This window comes from Eleginops maclovinus, chromosome 9 (genome assembly GCF_036324505.1).
Source record: "Eleginops maclovinus isolate JMC-PN-2008 ecotype Puerto Natales chromosome 9, JC_Emac_rtc_rv5, whole genome shotgun sequence".
Taxonomy (NCBI): domain Eukaryota; kingdom Metazoa; phylum Chordata; class Actinopteri; order Perciformes; family Eleginopidae; genus Eleginops; species Eleginops maclovinus.
In genome coordinates, this window is record NC_086357.1 from 1,657,928 (window position 1) to 1,683,467 (window position 25,540).

At 42.3% G+C, this 25,540-nt stretch overlaps 1 protein-coding gene and 1 non-coding gene across 3 annotated transcripts in view; both read right to left on the reverse strand.

Moving 5' to 3' along the window:
* The window catches only part of rab6ba (RAB6B, member RAS oncogene family a), a 67,892-nt gene that overhangs the window by 14,932 nt on the left and 27,420 nt on the right, over nucleotides 1-25,540 (reverse strand). The window contains exons 2-5 of one of the 2 annotated variants that reach the window (XM_063890993.1): nucleotides 18,682-18,740; nucleotides 3,457-3,510; nucleotides 2,963-3,089; nucleotides 771-882 (exon numbers count right to left, since the gene is read on the reverse strand). In XM_063890993.1, the coding sequence (XP_063747063.1) occupies nucleotides 771-882; nucleotides 2,963-3,089; nucleotides 3,457-3,510; nucleotides 18,682-18,740 (352 nt within the window). The remainder of the gene's footprint in view (nucleotides 1-770; nucleotides 883-2,962; nucleotides 3,090-3,456; nucleotides 3,511-18,681; nucleotides 18,741-25,540) is intronic. The other variant, XM_063890994.1, reaches the window with a different exon arrangement.
* On the reverse strand, nucleotides 22,890-22,962 carry trnar-ucg (transfer RNA arginine (anticodon UCG)). The gene has a single exon. It is a non-coding gene; the product is annotated as a tRNA-Arg (tRNA).

The window sequence follows — 25,540 nt, forward strand, 5'->3', positions numbered from 1 at the left end:
GCACACAATTTGTCATATGCTTAAATTCTACTTTTATTTCCCACTACTATATTTTTCTGTTTTATGTTATCTCATTTCATCCCGTTTTTTAGCATTCCCTACACAAATTAATTTCCTTTTCAGCTTTATAGGACATCATGTTTCATCACCATTTTCTCACCTTTCCTCACTAACTCGTACATACATATTTCACCAAGGTCTAGGTCTGTGAGTAATTTCCACAAGCAGGCAATAATGCTCTCATTTTAGAGTCATAAGAGCAGGTGCTTAATGTTCCACATGAATTACTATGACAACACTCAGCACATCAGTTATGCTAATGAGTTATTCATTTAGATATGTCATATATAATGTAGCAAACTTTCATTTATTTTATAATATAGAGGTGGTGTTAATATTAAATTAATATGGTAAAGTATTAAGAAGTTCTTGCTCTCTTGATAATCAGTCTGTCTTTTTAATATACAGAGTAATTAAGCGCGCCGCTACGAGTCTAATCAAAGTCAGGCTGACGGGTTCACCAGGGTCTCCAGGTATTGTGCTCCACTCAATGTTCCTACAGACTGACACTTTGTACGTCAAGGTTGCCATGGTGTCAAGACATAAAAATAAAGGCCCAGGGCTCCAAAATGTCGGGCTACTTTACATAAGCTGTTAGCTGCCATCTTGGAATTTCACTGGTATTGGAACAGACTGTCACATTTCTGGTTTTGGGACATGCCTAGTAACAAGAACTGTTTTAAAACGCAGGTCCAGCTGTAACTACATACCTCTTATCGGACAGGTCTGTTTTATTGCCAACCAGCAAAATGATGACATCACTTCCTCTCTCTGTTCTCACATCCTCGATCCATTTTGATGTCTGCTGGAATGAATTAACATCTGTTGGGAAAAACAAAACAAAACGAGGAGTCAAATTAAAGTTGCTGTTTGTACAATTCAGTAACATCCACACGCTGACGCCTCTCCTGCGTTTAACAAAACCATCTCATCCTGGGTTTTAATGTGGAATCTATGGGCACAAAAAGATTCTAACTTTTAGTTTTACATGGTTTTGCTGATTATTTATGCAAGAAGCAGACAAAACCCCATGTGGCGGGTTGTATAAAACGTCTCACATATCATGATCACAAGTTATTAGCTGATAGTTGATACTATATGTTTCACAGAGCTCTAGAATTGCATAACAAATCATATTACAGTGAACAGGGCCAGCTCCGTGGAATGTCAAAGTTCTTAATAAGTCCCTCTGACCTTGCCACATCCGTAGTGTTTCAGGCGGGCTCACGTGCAGAGTAAAGAGACGTTTTCTTGGACTGGGACTCAGATGTTTCTCAGTGTGAAATAAAGGGCATGTTTTAAGGGGATGTTAACTCATATTTTTCCATAAAATCTGAAATAAAATTAACCTACTGAGGGCAGTCACATTACAGTAAGTGTACTTTGCTCTCTTAAATGGTTTATCAGAAGCCAGTGTCACTTTCTGTGAATGAAAATCATAAACCTCACTAACAACAGGAAATGGATATTCCTTAGCTGTCCTGTTTGGATACGCATGGTCTGCCTTCTGAAAAGTACTTTTCAGTATTTTTCCCTACTTCTGTAAATATATTGGAGATAAATGGTTATTTCTTAAGGGGGGGTATTTTGAACATTTAATGCAAATACTGAGTGTTCCATGTAAAATGTGTTTTCTTTTCCTATTTTTACTCCTTTTTTTCTTCAAGATAAAACCAGGAAACGTGGCAGACGCAATTCGATTTCAGATATACTTTATGATATTTGTAGAAGAATAAAGGAGTAAAGCAATTAAATCTTATCTTATTTGCTTACAGTAAATATCAAAGAGATATTTGATGCTTGTGAAACCTAAACTTGGATTCCGATCAGGGATATCTGTGTGTCGGGTGTGTTTCAGGATTAGAATGAGTGTTTGGCCCGGTGTGTTTACACTGAGGGCGAGATGAGCACTAACTGTGGTTACAAAAGATACCTTCAGTGTGATAACAGAGGAATAATTGCAGGTATAACAGAGAGAGGACAGCAGTGTACGTATGATTTACACATTTAGTAAACAGGCCTTGATGCTTTTTTGTTGGCCAAACTTTAATAACCTTACTTTTTAAAATTTGTATGATTGAAATATGAATATCAATTAATTCATATTGGTCTTTGGCTATGCTGGAGGCCAGGAGATAAATATTGAGGAATGAAAAATGCTTACATTTGCACAGTGGATAAGGGATATGTAGTAGGGGGTCAGCTGACAAGTTTACAATGATATGGCAATGCTTACTTAGAGCCCTGATTAGTGTTAGTACACCCTAAATAAAGTGTACTGCTCTAGACCCCGTAGTTAGTCTCTTTAACTATATGATTCTTTTATATTAGTTAAATGTATTACACGACTTAGTTGAATTCTCGATTCTGATTTGGCAAAATGGACATTCAGCGGACTGCTGCTAAGGAGACTCTGATCAGGGGACTATGTGGAGTCACATCAATCCACAGAAAGAAGTCTGGTCAATCTGAAGTCAGCCATGGCCAAAAAAAATCAAATTGGCTATATAATTGTGGAGAGCAGGAAACATAGGTAGCATGGCTCGGCAGTGCTCAAAGACTGCTTCATGAAAAAGAAACCGTGAACAGACTTGGACAGTTCAGTTAAGTTGAGAAATAGGAGCATTTTAAAATCAATAAAATTGTGTATGAATCAACATGTTGTGCCAACTGATTGATTTGCATTATTTGATTTGGTTGGAAAGAAATCTATTGATCTGTGGGAGTTCTTTCAGAATATTATCCTATATATTTATGATTTCTTACTTATTTCCCTAGGTATTGTTTTATACCCTATGCATGCTATCACTGGTGGGGCGAAGGGGGGTATTATAGTTCAACATTTTCAGTTAAATAATTGTATGAACAAACATTCTGACATATGTTTAAAAGGGTCACTGACTTGTTATGTCGTAGACCACCACGGCCACGGTGGAGTCCCGGATGTAGCTGGGGATGAGGCTCCTGAAGCGCTCCTGTCCCGCCGTGTCCCAGAGCTGCAGCCTCACCTGGGGTTCAGAGAGAGAAAGCTGAGGAGGCTGAGATTATTCAGAAAGTCAGAGAGCCCGGGAACAATAGGCTCCCCCCACACACAACACACTAACAGCACAGTGAGTCTCAGTAAGATTTACACTAGGATATCAAAATATGAGTGGACAAATCATGCCACCTCCAAGGTCGTCCTGCTATATGAAAGACTGCCGGTGATAAACATGCAGGCAGACAGCACTCCTCTACATATCAGCAGCAGGACAGACCACATGCTGTTCATCACGGCTGCTGCACATGCATTATTGTGGTCCAGCTTTACTGTATGTTTCCAATAGAAGGAAGGACACATTACAGACATCTAACATCTGAGTCATGATATCATACAGATGGAACTGGGCTTCTTACCGTTCGATCTTCCAAGTACATGGTTTTCGACAGGAAGTCAATTCCAATTGTGGCCTAGTTTAGGAAAAGAAGATATACATGGGTCAGCACCACTGATTCCTCCCAAAGCAAAGAACACAGTATTTACTGAGCAGCTGAATGATGCAAGAGGAACCACAGTGGACAGATGACAGGGACATCACTGGCTCATTACAGTCCTGATTGCATAGATCACACTATGTGTAGTGAATACCTGTACAAAAGAATGCAATCCGATTCAACATCACTGCAGTAAATCGAGAAGTTCAAATATGACTTTTATTAATACAATGAACTCTGTGATTGTATTAATTGTTCATTAAATGCAGTTTTTTTTATTGGAGCAGGCTACAGTGTGTCACATTTGATTGTTTACTCCACTTAATCACAACACCTGGATTGATTTCAATATGGATTTAACACTCAATCCTGCTTCATATCTTCCCACATTATATATTATGTTTAACAGCAATCTGATGCTTCCCTTTGTGTGTCCTGAGGCAGACCGCACTGCTCCTTCAACAGAGGATGTTTGCTTTCCAAGTGTGTTAGAACTCTCCCTAATATCATATTCAGTGTGCACCTCTGACCCCCCAGAAGTGTCTGGGCAGCCTTGTTTTTCATTGCAATACAGAACTCCTGTAACTCTATGTTACAGTTCAATTACTTTATAATATCGATGTATAACAGTTTTACAATTGCCAGTAAATGTTACCAATATTGAAACAGTTTTTTTTACAGGATCAAGCCAGGGCACAGTTTATTTCGGAGGAGAAGACCTGAGGAATTCCATAAGCATTCATCTGTTGTCATCTTCGAATGTATTTATCTAGATAGTAATCACTGTGTTCTCACTGAGCCTTCCGAGAACCAGCACCTTATCGTGGTGGAGAGGTTTGTGTTTCCCCCGATGAACCTGGGGCTGTGTTGTCTGGAACCTTGTGTTCCTGGTAGGGTCTCCCATGGCAAATTGGTCTCAGGTAAGGGGCCAGACTAAGATTGGTTAAAAAGACCTCATGAAAAACACACTTGAAAGCGAGGATACCCAGCCCGGAGGAAGCCCGGGGTCCCCTTCTGGAGCCAGGCCCAGAAGGAGGACTCGTGGGCGAGTGTCTGGTGGCCGGGCACAGCCCGAATAAGCAACGCTTAAGCCCACTACCTACGGGAAACAGCGATGGGGTCGGGTGCACTGCCAAAAGGGTGGCAGTGAAAGCAGAGCCTCAGTCGTGACCGAGGCAAAGCAGCGGGTGTGGGAGAAGTTCGGAGAAGCCATGGAGAAGGACTTTCGGTCGGTACCACAGTTGTTCTGGAAAACCGTCCGACACCTCAGGAGGGGGAAGCAGGGAACCATCCAAGCTGTGTACAGTAAGGATGGGATGCTGTTGACCTCAACTGATAGGGTGTTAGGGCGGTGGAAGGAACACTTAGAGGCAACTCCTGAATCCGACAACGCCGGCCTTTATGTTAGAGGTGGAGCTGGAGTATGAAGGGGGATCAACTCCAATCTCACGGGGGGAAGTCACTGAGGTAGTTAAACAGCTCCACAGTGGCAAAGCCCCGGGGGTGGATGAGATCCGCCCAGAAATGCTGAAGGCTCTGGGTGTTGAGGGACTGTCATGGTTGACACGTCTCATCAACATTGCGTGGAAGTCGGAAACAGTACCGAAGGAGTGGCAGACCGGAATGGTGGTTCCCCTTTTAAAAAAGGGGGATCAGAGGGTGTGTGCCAATTACAGAGGCAACACATTACTCAGCCTCCCTGGGAAAGTTGACTCTAAGGTGCTGGAAAGGAGGGTCCGGCCGATTGTCGAACCTCAGATTGAGGAGGAACAATGCGGTTTTCATCCTGGTCGTGGAACGACGGACCAGCTTTTTACTCTCGCAAGGATCCTGGAGGGGGCCTGGGAGTACGCTCATCTGGTCTACATGTGCTTTGTGGATTTGGAGAAGGCGTATGACCGGGTTCCCAGGGAGATACTGTGGGAGGTGCTGCGGGAGTATGGGGTGAGGGGGTCTCTACTCAGGGCCATCCAATCTCTGTACTCCCAAAGCGAGAGCTGTGTCCGGGTCCTTGGTAGCACGTCGGACCGATTTCCGGTAAGGGTTGGCCTCGGTAAAACAGACCTGTCCGATAATCGGTAGGATTTCGAGGCGTAGTCGTGGGGGAGGGGGTCTGCAGTTCGGAGGGCTAAGGATTGCACCACTGCTTTTTGCAGATGATGTGGTCCTAATGGCTTCATCGGTCTGTGACCTTCAGCACTCACTGGATCGGTTCGCAGCCGAGTGTGAAGCGGCTGGGATGAGGATCAGCACCTCCAAATCTGAGGCCATGGTTCTCAGCAGGAAACCGATGGACTGTCCACTCCAGGTAGGGAATGAGGCCTTACCCCAAGTGAAGGAGTTCAACTATTTCGGGGTCTTGTTCTCGAGTGAGGGAACAATGGAGCGTGAGATGGGCCGGAGAATCGGAGCAGCGGGAGCGGTACTGCAGTCGCTTTACCGCACCGCTGTGACGAAAAGAGAGCTGAGCCAGAAGGCAAAGCTCTCTGTCTACCGGGCCATCTTCGTTCCTACCCTCACCTATGTTCATGAAGGATGGGTCATGACCGAAAGAACGAGATCGCGGATACAAGCGGCCCTTAGGGATAAGGTGAGAAGTTCAGTCATCCGGGAGGGACTCGGAGTAGAACCGCTGCTCCTTGGTGTTGAAAGGAGCCAGTTGAGGTGGTTCAGGCACCTAGTGAGGATGCCACCTGGGCGCCTCCCTAGGGAGGTGTTCCAGGCACGTCCAGCTGGGAAGAGACCGAGGGGTAGACCTAGGACCAGGATAAGCAGGATGGATGGATGGTAATCACTGTAATAAACAGTATTTAATTTCATCTTACTGTACAATATTTCATTTTACATTCTGTTTTTGTTTGTATCATATTCTATTAACGTTTATATAGACTTTTTCTTGCACTCTTTTTTATTTTATTTTTTAATGTATTTCATTGTTTTATGTCTAATATAACATGCTGCATTATTGGAGGAGCTCAGGACTTAAGATTTTCATTGCCATTCCTACACTGTAGCTACTGTGCATATAGGGGGGGCCGGGCTGAGGCAGGATCACTCGGCAGTACCAGCTGCTTATGTCCCAAACCAAGTAATGTCCTGTCCTCAGACAAGGCAGATCGCTGCTTCCTTTCCACAGCCTTTAAAACGTTTTATTGTAAAGATAAACGCTGATACACTTCTCACCATCTGTGATGAGGCAGGTGGGTGTATCCGTGTGACTATGGTCGGCAGTCCCACTTTGACAGAACTGGGCATCAGCAGCTTAATCACGAACTGGTTTCCTTGGCGATGCCAGCTACAACAGGGGCCTACCCCAGAGTCTGGCAGGACAACAGGAAGTTGTTTATACTTTCCTTTAACCTCAGTCACATCCGGCACCGCTAAGCTGAAAATAAACACCCTCTAAGAATAACATTTATCACAGTCAGATTAAGGATTTGGTCATGCTTAAACCTAAAAAAAACCCTGAGAACATATTGAAAATAGCTGATTCAGACATGTGACATTATTGACGCAATAGCTTGAATGGAGAGTTGGCAGGAGTTTTTCCTGAAGCCGAGGTTCTGTAGGCTCTTTCTGGCCCCGGTTTTAAATATAGAATTCCACACAGACAGCTATACATGAACGGATCCGATCACCAGAAATGATTAATATTCCTTTTAAATGTTTAACTACTGCACATCTTTAGCAGAGACACCACGTCTGTTCCTATTCTGCCAGACTAGGGTATCAAAACTATTTCACAGGGATTTCATTCTCAATGTATTTTAAATGTTTGTTTTTACTTGAATATGGATTGAAGATATTGGTCTCGAGACATTTTCGAATGTATTTGTTTTATGTTGGGACACCAGGGCACATGTTCTTAAGAGATTCATTAACATTCATTTACTCCATGACACAGTAGGGTTAAAATCACATAGAAGTGTTGAAAAAAACATGTAGAATCAAAAGAGAGCAAACAAACTGTAATAAAGTCAGTGTTAATGAGTTCTGTCTTAATAAAGGAACCATGTGCTCTGATTAGTTCTAACATTGGGATGGCTATCTTTAATATATTTCATCTTCACTTTATATGTAAACTCCATTACCAGAATAAACTATGTTTGCAAATAATTCTTTGTCTCAAAGTATTTGTATTTAAATCTATGGATTCACCATAAGTGTGCATCTATAAATACAAGGAAAGACAGAACAGCATTAAGACTCGAGATTGGTAATGAGTTAGTCAATAGACAAAATAAATCTGCTTATGTTTCGGTGATCAATAATCCTTTTAGAGGTTAGGATTTGATGCGTTTTGTTGCCGTGTCATTGCAATAAGAAAACCTTTGGGTTTAGGACCGTTGGTCGGGCAGAACAAGACATTTTCAATGTCACTTTGATCTGTGGTATTCATCCATTAGCAAAGCAATGTAGTTGAGTTGAATCAATAGATCAATGGATAATGTAAATAATGGTTCAAACCTCCTCCTGCCTCTCGCCTGATCCTTCCCGGCCTCTACAGTCGCAGCCATAGTTAAGTTCTGCTCTAGCCATCCTGCACCAGGTATCGGGTGATATTAGCACAGTCTGCATGCACTAAAACATGATGACTCAGCTCGTTCTATAAGGCAAGGAAGATAAAAATCACAAGCTGTAGATGCTTTCTGACAAATACTGGATCTCTACGTGCAACATGTCTCGACTCACACATGGGGAAGTATATTGAACAATTCAGAAGAAAATCCCTGCCCAACTTTTCAATTTCTCAGATTATTGAATATTGAAAGTATTGATTAATGAATTCTGAAAGAATCATATTGGGATGATTATGATGCGTTTCAGAACAATACTTCAGTGACGGATTAAGCATTATGTATAGTGAGGAGAAAAGCAAGAGTTAAAATATTTAAACAATGCAGGAGGACTAAAATAAATCTTGTTAAACAGTGGGATCCTACTTGTTATCTTTGCACAAACAAGATGTTGGATTTATGCCCACTAAGAAAAGCCACACAGCTTTAATCACTGCATGTTACTTAAAAAGCCTGAATTCCTCCACCACTGCTGCTCCAGCCAGGACCTTTGGGGTCCTCCATCTGGCAGGAAGCTGTTAAACCAGCAGACCCTGAGTTACAATGAGCATACTGGCCATTTGCTCACAGCGCCATATTTGACAGCAGTTTGTGAACATGAAAAATGAGATTAATTGGAATTTAGTGCCAGAATTAGAGAGAACAGATCAGTCTCTGATCACCGTCAGACAGCAGGCTGTATTTTCAATGTAGAACATAACAATTAAAGCATGCTTCATTTGTACCACAGTAATGAGTAATGACAGTGCAGATTCATAATAAGTCTATTTAACTTACTTTGCTCGTGTCACAAAGCATTATGTGTAGATGTGTACCCCAGTAGAACATCAATAAAGATGAACCAATCTTTAGACTTCGATATCAGATTGGGTTATTGCAAAAAACATATTGTAATAAGAGAGGATTACTGATGCAAACTTGGCACCAGTTTTTATATGTGAATCTTTTTTTCAATTCAGCGTTTCAGAATAAAAATCATCATAAAACTATCATGAACACAACATCCTTAAATGATTACAACTGTATAATTCAGAGTAGCATATTCTCCTGTTGAAGGGCTATGACTATATACAGTGGTATGCAAAAGTTTGGGCACCCCTTAGGAAAACCACTGCATCAGTTTGTCACTTGCTGAGCTTTTGAAGCAGCAACTTCATTTTAACATATGTTATACCTTATGGTAACAGAAACATCTCAGTAGTGAAATAACTTTTATTGGTCAAACAGAAACATGTTTATGTGCATTCAAACAAAAATAGGCATGTGCATAAATTTGGGCACCCCTAAGAAATAATTCCATTAATATTTAGTATTGCCTCCTTTTGCTGCAATAACGGCCTGTAGACGCCTCCTGTAGCCACAGACAAGTCCCTTAAGCCTGGCAGGTGGTATTTTGGCCCATTCTTCCACACAAAACGTCTCCAGTTCAGTCAGGTTTCTTGGCCTCCGTGCATGGACAGCCTTCTTCAAATAAATCCATACATTTTCAATGATGTTAAGGTCTGGGGACTGGGATGGCCATTCCAGAACATTGTACCTGTGCTTCTGCATGAATTCCTTGGTGGATTTTGATCGGTGCTTAGGATCATTGTCCTGCTGAAAAATCCAACCCCGGCGTAGCTTCAACTTTGTGACTGACTCTAGAACATTCTTGTCAAGAATCTCCTGGTACTGTAAGGAATTCATGTGGCCCTCAACTTTAACAAGTTTTCCAGTACCTGTGCTAGCCACACAGCCCCATAACATGATAGATCCTCCACCAAATTTTACAGTGGGCAACAAGTTCTTTTCATTGAATGCAGTGTGTTTTTTTCGCCATGCATACCTGTTCATGTTATGACCAAATAACTCAATCTTGGTCTCATCTGACCACAGTATTTTGTTCCAAAATGCTTCTGGCTTGTCCAGATGTGCTTTTGCATACCTCATGCGACTCTTCTTGTGATTAACACTCAGGAAAGGCTTTTTGCACATCACCCTTCCAATGAGCTCTTCCTGGTGCAAAGTACGCTGGATTGTGGAACGGTGAACAACTACACCATCAGCAGCCAGATGTTGTTGTAGTTCTCTGGAGGTGGTCTGTGGCTTCTCTGTGACCATTTTCACCATCCTTCGCCTGTGCCTTTCCCCTATTTTTGTCGGCCTACCACATCTTTCCTTCACACGGACTGTTCCTGTGGCCTTCCATTTCACAACTACGTTTCTGACTGTGGAGACAGACAGTTTAAACCTGTCAGATAATTTTTTGTACCCTTCTCCTAATTTATAATGTTGGATTATCTTAGCTTTCAGGTCAGTGGAGAGTTGTTTTGAGGTCCCCATCTTGCCACTCCCTAAGAAAGAACCTAGGCCAGGCACAGCCAGCTATTACCTATGTTAAATAGCCTTTTTCATGATTGGTTCCACCTGTCTTTGTAATTGAAGGTCTAATGAGCTAATCAAAGCAATTTTGTGCAGCAACCTGTCAGCTATAAATCCGTACAGGTGTTGAAATGAATGCTATTTATAAGGGTGCCCAAACTTTTGCACATCCCATTTTTTGCATTTTATTTTATTATAATAAAACTATGTAATGCTACCCTAAGAATTTTGGTCTGGAAAACACTAAAACGTCTACATCTTTGTAGGAAAACAAATGTTGTTGCTGTGATCTTCTATTATAAAGGAAAAGCAAATTGTCATGAAATCTCAGAGGGGTGCCCAAACTTTTGCATACCACTGTATGTGATGTTCTGATGTTTCTGATGTTTATCTGTGGAATTAGCGACCCCTAGTGGTGACTCGTAAAGTAATGTTTATGGTGTATCTTGCCGTAGTCCAATAATGCACGGTGAGATGAGCGGTCGCATATTTTTTCTCTTGATTTATGTTGGCCAGAAAACACGTTTGCCTGTAAGTATGGACTCATATAGTATATCGACAGTAATGAAACCCTTTGTTAATTAATCCAAGTTATTTTGAAATGTGTATTGGGTCGTAAATGCTAACTGCTAACATCACAATGCAATTTCCCATATAAGTTAGCCATAAGCTAACGCATTTGTTGTTATACGTTTTAACAGGCAATGTAACTATTGTTCTTAAACAACGTCTGTAATGATTGAAATACTGAAACATGTATTCTTTTGTCTGTTCAGCTTTACAGTGCTTCCTAAGTAAACTTTGGAATGAATACAAGCTGTTCAATCTTTATTACGACTTGGGAAAACTGTTAGTTATCTGCCGAGCTGACGTAGCAGGACATACCGCGTCACACACACAATGTTCATCTGAATTACCAACCAGAGTGGTAATAAATAGAAAAATGCTTAATAGTTGCTACACTAAATGTGTGAGTATTTGGAGCAGACAGATGCAGTCACAGTAGCCTACAGTGGTCGGCCTGACAGCTCTACAGCTGACAGAGCTGGAGCCTCTGGAGCCTCTGGGAGAGATTGCGCTTCGGCTTTGGTCTAAGGTTACAAAGCAGAGGTTGGTGCACCCTTAACAAAAGTATGAATACGCTATCCGGAAAAACAAACTGGCAGGAACAAATGAACGAGTGTTTTGCCTTTCTGGATCCCTATCTCAAAGTCAACAGGATGGAGCTTTTGGTTAGATGCCTGAAAATCGTAGGAGAAGTGGCTAAATGAGTCTATAAAAGGTTGTCGAGGCATTAAAAGCTATAGCAAGGAGAATGGTGGGGCTTGATTTTAGCTTTAGCTTTTCACAATTTCTTTTTGAAAGTATCATAAAATTCTGTTTTTCCTCAGAGCTAATGTCCTGCAATTATAGAAAATATATAATAGAAGATACATCTCATTGGCTTTTTGATGAGCTATCAATGGCGATGCTAACTTTTTTGCCTGCCCTCTGTGCCTACACTGAGAACAGCACACATCATTTGAGGCAGGGCCCAGTTTAGGTTGCTCAGAGGCCGAAAAAGCCCAAAGACCCTCTCGAGAAAATAAATACCTGCTGATATTCTCATTGGGCATAAAGAGCAAGTGCTTGTGTTTCCCTTTAAAGTCTCCTATTATGCTATATTTGAACAATATAGTGTAGGGCCATATCTATACAAAACATGTCTGTGAAGTGTTTAGCTCAAAATACCAAACAGATCCCCCATTGTAGCATGCCTCATCCCCCTCCATTTCAGCCCTGTTCCTGAAGTGCTGATTCTGTGACTGTAGCTTTAAATGAACTAGCTGCTGCTGGCCACGCCCCTTTGGAGCTGCTGCTGGCCACGCCCCTTTGGAGCGTCATGATCTTTCCTCTGAAGAGAGTTTTCTACCGGGAGAAACTCAGCTAAACGCTGCCGTGATTAAACGCCATATAATGTTCCAAACCACATCCATTATTTCTGAACACTTCTCAGTGTTTACCACTAGAACAGAGACATTATATGTGTTATATAAACAACAACTCTAAGTCCCTCCTGCAGACATCCTGCTGAACACACACACACACACACACACACACACACACACACACACACACACACACACACACACACACACACACACACACACACACACACACACACCGGAGGGGATTCAGCTTGCCACTGTATATGGGGGACGATAGGTTGGGACGTGTCACGTGGGTGGAACGTTGCAAGGAGTTCAATGTAAAGCCAGCCCACATTTCGGTTATGACGTCATAACCTGAAGCAAATCTGGATCAGCTCGTTTGTACCCCATTTTTAGAGATGTGGGTAAAGACGAAAAGAGAGAGGGTTGTATTTTCTGACAGTTTGAGTCTCCTTACAAACCGGGGACACATTTATATATAAAAGACAGCAAAATGTGCATTTTGCATAATAGGGGACCTTTAAAATGGAGGAGGGAGAATAACTCTGGATACAGCTATTAGCATATTTAAAACTTTAAAAACCTTGATTTAAAAAAGGGTTATTGAAGTGTTTCAATTCGGAAGTCGATTTAAAAAAAAGTTTAAGCTTATAAACAAGCCTGGCACATTTCCTTAAGGCTTGACAAAAACATACACTGTTGCCCATTAACTTAAAATAATTGTGTTTTCGGAAACACTCCTCTTTTCAATAGTGGTTTAATATTCACTGAGATATGTTTGGAAGAAATTGATCAATAATGTTTTGAGAAGATTTACACTGTTACACTACAAGAATAAATCACATTGTCGTAATCATTTCATGAGAAGAGGTATAAAATATTGTATTTCATGAGCAACAGGGTCTTTTTGCATCAATCTATGAAGAGGTTAGTTTGTGCATGCAGGGTTGATGGTGGATGCAAATGGCTTAGTTCTACATAAAAATAAAATAACCACCTGATTTTCATATTCCTCCCTGGCTACTTTTATCAATCAGTGCACAGGCCATCACAATAGTGGGGCAGAGACGGCATTAAACAGCATGTTGGGACATGATTGAATAAGCAGATGCGATCTCTCTGCCTACACTGATGCCTCCTCACTTAGAATTGGAGCATGGCTGAGAGAAAGAGAGGAGATGTCCGTCCCTTCAGGCCTCATCATACCCATACTGCTGCATACGGCCATCTGTCTGGAAAAGCATGTTCCCCCGCTTCTTGCTGACTTTGATGGCTGTTCCATTACAAAGCGGTAAATTATCCAGATGCATTCAGGTTTGGAGCTACAGCAGTGGCCTTGGAGCGAGACAGACTGCAGGCAACAACAGCCGCCCACACTCAGGCTAATAGAACTGGAGTGTGTGCTCTTTGGACTTTATCCAGGAAATGATCCTGAGACATTAACTAGCCATACACTGTGAAAACGTGAATCTTATTTTAAGGCATAGTAAAGTCCATGATAATGGATTTAAATGGCGCACGCTTTCTTATAAGTCTCCCTCCTCAACACCAAATGTAGGAGCCATGAAACGTAAACTGTTATATTTTGTTTTATTATCAAATTATGTTTGTACTAGTTAATATTTGGTTAATGGTTTGTATTATTGTTATTATTATTATTATTATTAATGAGATATTATTGTGTGTATGTGTTCGTGCGATCGCAATGGGTTGGTTCGTTTGGGTCACATGGATATGGGCGGCACTCACAGGAATGAATTATAATCACCTGTTCACCTGAGGCAGGTGTGTGTGTGCGGAAGAGAGGGTGACGACAGGGTTGTTGTATTTTTTGTTGACCGCAAATTGTGTACGATTACTTTGATTATCATAATTTCTTGTCTTGTACCTTATTATTCACCTCACATTTTGATCTCAGTAAGTCAATTTTTTGATAGCGTGTCATACAATTGCGACCAGGCCCGGCCTCAGCCTCTTAGCGACTTGTTTGTTTTCTGAATTTGCTATACCAAATGTACACTCACAGGGATAATCCTGCTCTAACTTTAAGAAAAACTGTTCAAAAATGTTAAAAGGAAGTTAGGTGTTGCCATGGATTCAGTGTCAGCTGTGGGCTAAAACCTTAAAGCTTATATTTGGTGAACTGGCACTATTAAAAGTGTGCTGAATTAGTTTCAGCACTTAGCGACAAATGTTTCAACAAAGGGAAACTTAAAAGCTCTGAAGTTATGAAATCATGAGATTTCTAAGTGATTTATTGATGTTTATTATAGTCAACGGATCCTTAAATATTATATATACACACGACTGTTTTTGAAAGTGTAAATGACTCTGGGTCAACATGTCCACTGTTCTTTACGCTGTGACACAATGCCACTAGGTTAAGTATACGCATAAAACTCTTTAGGGTTCTTTTTAAACAAAAATGAATGAACTGATTAATTTTTTCACCACAATTGAGATATTAATCAGGTAAAATTTTGGGTAAAAAGTAAAAGTGACTCTGGCTGTTCCACAGAAATGTGGAAGAAAGAGATGTTCACAGATGCATTAACATTCAGCAGCTTTCCAACAGTCAGAACTGTCTGGCCGATCAGTCTTTCATGACTTGTGAATGTAGAATATAAGGATACAGCACAGAGATAACACACATGGTTTAATCCACACACAAAGAGCCATTCAGATCTCTTTACAGCGCAGCGCAATGCTTGGGGGAACACGGAAGAATAGAGACGTGTTTCCTTTTCTTCCTTTTTTGGAGGGTTAGCAAGACCGGACAAGACAGGTCTTTGTCGCAGCACTGATCATTAAAAAAAACTTTAAATTACAAGCGCAACAATATTTTTGAACATGTTACACCATCTCAGCCTTCAGGCTGTGCAACTTCCTAAAGGCAAAAAGGAGACTTCCGGTTAATAAGGCTAACTTAATTAATTTGCATATATTTCAGGAAATTGAATGTATTGAATGTTGATTAATGCTCAACAAGGGACACAAATACACTGTCCAAGATTTAAACTTCATAGCGCACAAATAAACATAAAATACCTGAATTGATTTTTGTTTTAACTGAATTTGTGTCAATGAATTACACTAGTTACAATTTTAGTTCAGTCACTTACTTTACAATTAACTGCAGTTTCGGGTAAAGGCGGGCAGGCTGCCCGGGGGCAAGACAGAGGACGGGAAGGGTGTCTCGGGCGGACGACCCGGGGGCAAGGCAGAGGACGACAAGGGTGTCTCGGGCGGACGCCCCGGGGGCGAGGCAGAGGATGAGACAGAGCATGGACAGGACTTTTGACTGGGGAACCGAGGGGGCGGAGACATGGGCATAGACCACGGTGAGGGAACTACGGGGGCCTGAGACAAGGACGGAGGCAGGGGCGGAGACCACGGCGAGGGAACTCTGGCGGACGACTTGGAGAACAGCGGAATAGCTCCTGAGGACGACCTGGAGGACGGTGGAATAGCTCCGGAGGGTGGTAAGACAGTTCCGGAGGAAGGCCTGGAAGGAGGAGAGACCGCTCTGGAGGACGGCCTGGAAGGCGGCGAGACAGCTCCGGAGGACGGCCTGGAAGGCGGCAAGACAGCTCCGGGGGACAGCCTGGAAGGCGGCGAGACGCCTCTGGACGACGGACTGTAGAACAGGCTGGAGGACAGCGAGACGCCTCTGGACGACGGGCTGTGGGACGGCGAGACGCCTCTGGACGACGGGCTGTGGGACGGCGAGACGCCTCTGGACGACGGGCTGTGGGACGGCGAGACGCCTCTGGACGACGGGCTGTGGGACGGCGAGACGCCTCTGGACGACGGGCTGGGGGACGGCGGGCTGGAGGCCGACAGGACCATGCTGCGGTGGGACCCTCTGGAGGGCTGCGGGACCGCTCCGGAGGACCCGGAGCAGGAACAGGTGTTGGCGGGACCCCCATTGGAACAGGTGACGGCAGGTCCCCCAACGGAACAGGACATGATGTCGGCTGAACCCCGGCAGAACAGGTCTCCACGGGACCCCAAACAGGACAGGAGCAGGTTTTGGCGAGACCCCCCATCGGAACAGGTGACGGTAGGACCCCCAACGGAGCAGGAACAGGTGAGGGCGGGACCCCCAACGGAGCAGGAACAGGCGGGACTGGAGGCGACTGGACAGGCGAAACCGGAGGTGAGGCCGGAGTCGACAGGGCCGCAGACAGGGCAGGCGAGGCTGGAGTCGACAGGAGAGGCCAGGCTGGAGTCGACAGGAAAGGGGAGGCCGGAGACGACAGGACAGGTCAGGTTGGAGTCGACAGGACAGGGGAGGCCGGAGACGACAGGACAGGTGGGGCTGGAGTCGACAGGAAAGGCGAGGCTGGAATCGATAGGAAAGGCGAGGCTGGAGTCGCCGGGCCGCCGAGAAGGCAGGCGGGGCTGGAGTCGGCCAGGCCGCCAACAGGGCAGGCGGTGCTGGAGTCGGCCGGGCCGCCGACAGAACAGGAGTAGCTGGAGTGGGCCGGACTGCAGCTGGGAGCATGGCGGCCAGGGCTTGGCCTGGAAACATGGCTGCTAGGGCTGGAACTGCAGCAGGGAACGCGGCTGCTAGGGCTAAAACTTGAGCCGGAAGTGTGGGTGCAGAAGGCTTGGCTGCAGGGGGCTTGGCTGCAGGGGGCTTGGCTGCAGGGGGCTTGGCTGCTGGAGGCTTGGCTGCTGGAGGCTTGGCTGCAAGACTGGCCTTGCGTCCCTTTTGAGCCTGTTGAATGCTCCGCGGGCCTCCAAAGGCTAGGCAGGATCCCAAAAAGGGGTCCACAAGAGGGGCTTCATTGGGAACGGCCAGAGGGCTAGCATGCCGGGAATAATGTTCTCATAATCACCTATAAAGTATTTTTCCCAATCCGGAAATGAGCCCCTTAACCAGGGCCTTGAAGTCACTTCTTGGCGGACCATGGACAAGAAACACTGCCTCTCCTCTTTACTTGAGGCATATCGAGACAAATTCTTTAGGCAAATTAATTTGTATTTCACCTCATGTAGCTCAGCTGCTGGGTCCATCTTTGGTCAGTTCGTTCTGTCAGGGTTTGGGAAAATAGGGCCCAAGTGCAGCAAAAAGGGAGGCAGGTATGGGTACAAACAAAAGGCGAGCTTTATTCCAAAGCTGTTTTACAAAAATACAAAGTTAGGTAAAATCCAGGGCATGAAAAACACTTGACTTGAACGCATGAAAGACGATAACGAACTGACCGAGAACCCAAGGGAAAGCAGGACTAAATACAAAGACACTAATCACCACACAAGCCACAGCTGGGGAGGGGAGGCAGAAACACAGGGCAACAGGTGACAACAACGAAACAATCAGACACAAGGAAAACCAAAGACAGGAAGTAAAACTACACATGAGACAACAGAGGGAAAACATTTCAAAATAAAACAGGAAACAGACACAAAACAAGGATCATGACAGATTCACACAAAGCACAGGCCTGCAACACGGTACATTCCCTCAATAAAGACGTCCCCCCCCCCACACAAACACACACACACCAATTTTTGTTTAATTCCTTTTTTATTACTTATATAAGTAGATTATTTTTGCTTATGAAGCAATATCACTGCAGGTTTTGTTTTCTGTGTTTCTGCAGATGCTTCCTAAGACCATGGCTGCATAAGCAATATTTTTTTTCAGGAGGACGAGAGAGATAAGGCTGCTTTGGAGAACAGGATTACAAATAGGGATGCTTGAGGGAACGAAGTATTCAGGATGCTGTTCGGTTCAAAGGTTCTGTTTTACCTTCCTTCTTGGTCTCAACCTCCTTAAACACATTTTAATTATTATATCTTCAATCTTTGTGTGTATTTTATGTAAAACTGTATGTTTCACTATAGGAAAGCTGAGCAATAGTGATAAACTTGATCATAAGAGACAAAGGTTGTGTTTGAATAGTCTTTTTGCTTAGGAAGGTTTCCAGCGGAGTGAAATGAGGCAGCAGCCCCCCAGTGTCAACCGTGATAACAGCTGTTTCTTTAAAATGATAAGGAAATGAGCTTCAATGCTTCCTTCATTGTCTCCTTAAGCACAGGATACACTGGACCACCACAAATGCAGATCATGTTAATGACGGTGCTTATAAAGAATGTTTCGCAAAGGGCAAAATATCAAGATGTGCTTTTAGTAGTTTGACGACGGCAGACGCACTTCATAATAAGGTCGCTCAGTGCAGTGTAATTCTCTTAGCGCTGTAGTCTCTTTTCCTGTGTCCTGATGACCATTCAACTGCAGCCTAACACATTCATTCTGCCGTAGCACTTACCTGATACGTGTTGTCAAAGCTGTCATACATGAACCGTGTGATCAGAGACGTCTTTCCAACTGCAAGAGAAGAAAGAGAGTGCGTTAAAGGCCAGACATTCAATAAGGGTCACAGCAGGATTGGTGGTTATGGTTTCAGTCATGGCTGTCTGTGCTGCCCAGGGAACTCATTAGTGTGTGTGTGTGTTTGTGTGTGTGGTGGGGGGAGCTCAGCTGGGCCATCAGGGCTAGCTGTAATTAACATGCTGCTGCTGCTACTGCCATTATGTTTGTTCCCCGAACAACTACATTTCCCATTTCATATTTTCAATGAGGAGGACACGGTAAGGACATGCAAACTTCACGTTTTCCTTTTTACTGAACTACAGGACACGTGTAGGGGAAGTCAGCCATCTAAAACAATACCATCTTCATGTTTTAGCAGGTTTAGCTGATAATCAATAATTACATCTGATAAAATCACACATGGTTGGTTTAAAGGCCCTGTAGTCGTATTCACTCACCCACCATGAACACATTTTGGTTATCTTGTTCAACATAAGAGATTTTTTCATTTCAGTTTTTTTCCTCGCTTTATTCACTAATTTGAAATGGGAAACGTGATGTCATATGTTTCCATGCGCCAATCATAGATCAGCTACAAAGTAATCAAAGAGTGACGAGATGGTTTAGGTTTTCAGGCCTCTGTCAATCAAATCTAATGAAGTCACACCCATTTGTCCAATTGTTTCGAATTGCACTAAAGCGCTCAGAGATATATTAAAGCATTATTCCAGGAAACATTGGCAATACCATAAATATAAAAGGTAAAGCTAAAGTGACTCATCTTTTACCTTCATCCCCATGAAGATTACCAAGAAGAGGCGTTCTTTTTTAACCTAAATGTACCATAGATCTGATGCTTTGCTCTGTGATCATTATGGATAAGCTAAGATAAGATATACTTTATTAATTTCAAATAAGGGAATGTTTTGGTTGCAGGAGATGTGTTATGGTATGCTTTGACAGCCATCAAATTTCATATCAGTTCAACAACGTGTTGATCATTTTAGGAGCACAAGGTTTGTTTTACCAGAAGTTCTAGGAAAGAATATTGGTGAGACATGGCTGACTTATTGATAGTATATATATTTCAGATTTTGTTATCCTGTTCTGTTAAGTAGGACGACTGGAGCAAGGAAAATGTGGAAGCCAGAGCAATGTAATCACATCCTTTTCTTGAATCCGTTGAGCAGCCGGAGAGGGTTGGCTGAGGGTTGCTATCTTAAATCTCTATAGCTCCAGTGGAACAGATCCGAGAGTGCTATAGTTAGGTGTAACGAGCCTGTAAACACTGGCCGGCTTCTGGATGGTGCACAGTTCACTGACATCCACTCTTGAGTAATAGATCTACTCATCTACACAGACTCCCAGTGCAACATCTTCTTGTGCAGCTGCCATTCCACATTTGCTGAAATTAAATATTTGTGAAATTTAAATTCATTAATCATGAAAGAAATGTACTGTGACTGATTTCTCCAAACTGCAAGCACAGGCATAAACATAATCATCTTTAATTCACAGGTTCATTAAATGTAGCACCCAGTTTCAATAGTTTACAGGAATAGTTTTAATCGGGCAGACATGATTCTCTGCCCGCACTCTCCATACCTGCGGGGCAGGATTTGATTATGCTAATGATCCCATCTTAATGTATCAATCTTCTGTAGCATCTACGTAGCTAACTGAGCCTCAGAGCTGTCCTACTTTAGAAAGATCCCAGCCAAGTGATCAAGTTCTACTAACTCATTCATGGTCTATTCCGAATTAAACTCCATCCTCAATTGTTTAGTGAAGTCTAATTTTATGTTCATGTAGTCAAAGTGGTATTATTCAGCATTTAAGTGAGTATAACGAGTGGCGCCTTTATTTTCGTAACTCTCAATAACATAAGAGCAAAAAGGTAAGGAATGTTTATCTGCTGAATGTAAGTCGCTTACACTCGCTCTCATGGCTGAATAGTTACATACAGGGACCTAGGGATATTTAAAGGCTAGTGGCTAGCATGGCATTTGCTTCCTACAATATTATTGGGGGTTGGATTACGGTTGGGGCAATGAATGACGTAATTGATTATGGAAATATTCATCATTAAAAAAAAGGATTAGCAACCAGCACACAATGTTTCTGTAGTCTCTTTACATTTTATAATTCCCTTAGTTAAAAGATATTTCTGCACTGTTGCTGTTAGTATTTTTATGAAAGACCATTGGTCAATAAATGTTATTCTACCATTTAAGATTTTCAGTTTAATTTAAAGTCCATGTATGATTGAGGAAAATACAATAAAAGTCATATATAAATGGTCAATTGAATAACTTTTGACTTATGGATTGTAATTTGGTTATTATTATTAAGTCATTTTGGCATGCCAATTGTAATGGGCAATTACTTTTTTGCCTTAATTCACCAAAACTCATCGATATTTGCAGCCATACACATTGCAATACAATACTGACTACAGTGTGTGGTTTAGAGGTTTAGTCATTACTGTTCAACCTGAATATTTTCAATGCCTTCACATCAGCTGTAATGACAGAGCATAATGTTAGAATGGAGGGTCTGATCCGAATCCTTGTTGCTGACTCATCCTTCTCGACCTCTTAACATGAGACAGCACTCTGTGCCTCTCGGTCCCTGCTGAAAAGCTCCAAATCACGGGGACTGACTGCACACCCCTTTTCCCTCCAAACAGTAAATACGGATGCAGTCTGAACTGAATCTGAAGAGACACCGAAACTCCTTTCCCAGGGAGAAGAGCACACTACATTGAGTTTGGATATATGTATAAAACAGTATAATGATGCACATTGAAATATAAAACAGACGTCACATCAAACTACTACAGAGGAACATTAACATGTCCCTTAATGTCCTGATCCAGCCTACAGCATTCTGGTTATGTTGAGAGGCTGAGTGTGGCATCTTCAGACATGACTCCGGTCTGTTTGTGTGGATTTTATGACTGTGGTGGAAGCAGCAAGCTTAGTTACGCTGGTGGCTGCAATCATTTAGTGAATTTTCTGTTGGGCCAAAAATAAATGATTATCAAAGCAGATTTTTGATTACATTTTGAAATTAGCTCTACATCCCTGAACATTTCTCCTTCTTAAGCTTTACATCATCGCCAATAACACAGAGATCTAATTTAGACATTATGACGGGATTCGAATGATGAGTAACTTTAGTCAGACATAAAAAGTAAAAAACGGAGGATAGAAAAGGATAGAGATAACTCTTTGGGTTAGGAAAAGATAGCCAACTCAAATTCAAAAGGAAGGACAACATTGAACAACAGGAAGGTAAACTATAGTAGTATCATAGGAAACCAAAGTTCATACTGGGCACAAACAATGTGCTAGAATTCTCATGAGGAAGCTCAGAAAGTTTTTAACAGAAATGTTAAAAGAGATGGATAGAAAAGGTCTATTGTTTGTTACTAAACTAAATCATGGTACATATTCCCTTTGGTGTTAAAGCAATGATGCAACATTTAATGATGGCACCCAGATTTGTGATTTCAGGCTGTGCAAATGTCTATTCTTGACATTTAGGCTATGCCATGTAGATTTTTCTACAGTGTATGGCACCTATTGATTACCGCTGCACTTTAATTAAAGTGGATAAAGTGTAAAGGTTCCGGTAGTGCAACTTTAATAACGAGGAGAAAGCTGTCCGACGATCACAACCTGTCTTCTTAAGAAAGCAGCCTGATTTGACCACCAAGCTAACCAGCGGCTGCTACAAAGAGCCAGCAGGATTCAAGTAGTGATCTGCTAGTCGAGTCAACAGGAGTGATCAAAAATAAATATGCTAAGGTCCTCCTGTTGTGTTACATTAATTAGTGACGGTCTGGACTGTAGAGGGATGGGACGCAGCATGGTCCATTGTGATTTGAAGATGATTAAGATGAAGATTCAACTTTATTGTCATTGCACAGAGTACAAGTACTAGGACAACGAAATACGGTCTCTGCATTTGACCCATCCTAGTGTTAGGAGCAGTGGGCTGCCATTATGTACGGCGCCCGGGGAGCAGTGTAGGTAACCAGTGTCTTGCTCAGGGACACCACGGTGGCACTTGGTCTTTCGGGGACTTGAACTGGTGACCTTCCAGTTCCCAGGCCAACGCCCCTATGGACTTTGCCACCACCGCTCATGCTTAATATTTCAACCACGAAGGGACTCGAACCCTCAATCTTCTGATCCGAAGTCAGACGCCTTGTCCATTAGGCCACATGGATTTCCTCATAATGTTAGGATTAAGAGCCCTAGCCTAAACAACATGATCTATTTTCAATTTAACTTGCTTTCTCTGCAAGCCAGTATTTTGGAAAAGCATATAACTTTGTTAAATGGCAGTGGTAATGAAGGAGTTATTGCAGTAGGGGTTAGCGAGGATGAATTTATGAGGTTACATAAGGCTTTAAATCTTTAACATCCTAGTGCTGCGTAGTACGTGAACTCAGCGACATCATTTTCCATTTAGACCGGCAGTTAGAATGAGTCCACGTGCTGGCATGGATAAAGACAGCCCTCCATCTGATGGGAATGTAAAGTAGACTGTTCAAGACCAACCACGTTTGTGGTAAACGTACACATAAATGTGCAGTTTGTTGACTGCCCCATCAATGATCATCTTTAATGTTTGGAGGATTACCCCATTGATGTAGTTTTATTCAAGATATCCGAAGCACCCAGAACCGTCTCTTCTAAACCTGTGAAGTTCCATGCCCCAGTTTATAACAAAGGTTGACAAATATGCAACACTTTACAGCAAAGTAAATTCATTCTAATACATATTAGAGAATCTACTCAAGGAGAGAAACTCTGTGCAGATATTAGGGATGTGAAGATTCCATAAATGTCAAAGTCAAGAACATATACTGTATATTCCACCAATTCCCTCTAAAAGAACAACTATCACAACAATAAACACTGAAACTTAAGTAAGGAAGTTAAACGAATCATAGTTCTTTCTCTTATATCTATTTTAAATTTGATGTGAAACATAAACATACAATGATTACAGCTTTGGCCAAAATGTACTTTTATTGAATGGAGCTTGGACGCATAATAGCATAACTGAATGGAACCTCACACAAAGCAATGACTTGCAGACAGTTATAAGACAGAGGTTGAAAAAGCCTTTTGATACATTATGTGAACGTATAGTCCTATTGGCTAGCAAACATATTTGTAAATGACCCTGAGCAATCTAATTATGTCAAAGAGCTTTTTTGTTCTCTGCTTTTCATTTTCATTAACTGATATAAATAACGGGATGATTTACCGAAACTCCACTATTTACTGGAAACGGTTCATAATATTTAGTCGCTGAATTCACATGTCTTAACACAGTGCATTAATTCAACATGTAACATCCCATCACACTAGCCCTGTTGAATATGCATCAGCATTGAGTGAGCGATCGCCGTCTTATGGACAGCTTAATAAATAGATCCACAGATAGGGGGATCTCTGCATGGTGGGATTCCATCTACAGCCTTGATTAATTAAGTCTCTCCTTGGTGTGTGTGTGTGTGTGTGTGTGTGTGTGTGTGTGTGTGTGTGTGTGTGTGTGTGTGTGTGTGTGTGTGTTTCAAAAACTTTGCCAAGTGAGTTAGCAACATGAGGGCTAATCAACAGAGAGCACTGAGCACCTGCTGCTGCACACCCTACACTTTCAGCAGCAGAACGGCAGAACAGTCAGCAGACAGCTCATCAGGGCGTCTCTCAAGAGCTCAAAATGTAATTTTACGGCACGTTAAAGGCTCAACACAGTTAGGCTCACATTAGGCTTTGCCATTTGTGAACTATGAAACCATAAAGTGAGTTAGTTAAGGATTCTCTCACCTCCACACCTAAATAATCACTGAATAAAAAAAGGAGTGTACTAAACAGGCGGAACTGATTAATACTAACAATCACAGGAAATTAATAAAAATGTATTTAAATGGATGTGAATCCGCTTTATGTTTACATCTTTAGAGTTCATATGTATGCAAATGTATTTTTAACAAAAGAGATTGAAATAAACCAATTACAACAAACTCCAGCAAATATCATGCTTAAATCTATTCTGGCTGATTTAAAAAAGATATCATTGTCGATATTAATCTATGAAGCCCACAATGCAGCCTGCCACTCCTTGCTGAGCTGTTAAGATAAGGATAAATTGAGTTGTCCTCCCAGCCCTGATGCCATGTGCCAAACAGCAGCCAGGTAAACCCACTGCCGGTCACTTGGCGGCGTGCATCACGGAACACCCTTGAGGATTTGGCAGCCAATCAGAGCATGGCAGCGCTTTCTGCATGTGCCCAAACCCACTCTCACAGAGATGGATAAAAATAAGACTATGTGTCATGTGTTGCCTTTGCACGACAGCGGGATGAGAGCTGGGCACTCTGGAGGCGGCAGATATTTAATATTTATCAATGAGTAGAATAGATAAAAATAAGTGCTTATTTATGATATTTCTTGCTGAGGAAGGTTAGCACACAAACGGAATAAGAGAGCAGTTGGAGAGATATGGAATTGTCTATTCATAGTCACAGCAGCTGGCCTACAGGAGAAAGCCAAACAGCAGATGGCCTCCAGATATGTTTTTCTTCACTTTCTTTAATTAAAGAATTAAACACACGTTAAAAATATCAAAAATAAATATCCCAAAATCGTTCTGCAATGAAATATGAGGTTGGATGAATATTTCTCTTAGACCTGATTATCCAATCTGTACAGGATGTTTCCAAAATAACCGGAATTTAAAAAGTATTAAAAAGAAATCACTCCACAAGAATTAGAAAAGTCATGTCAAGTTTA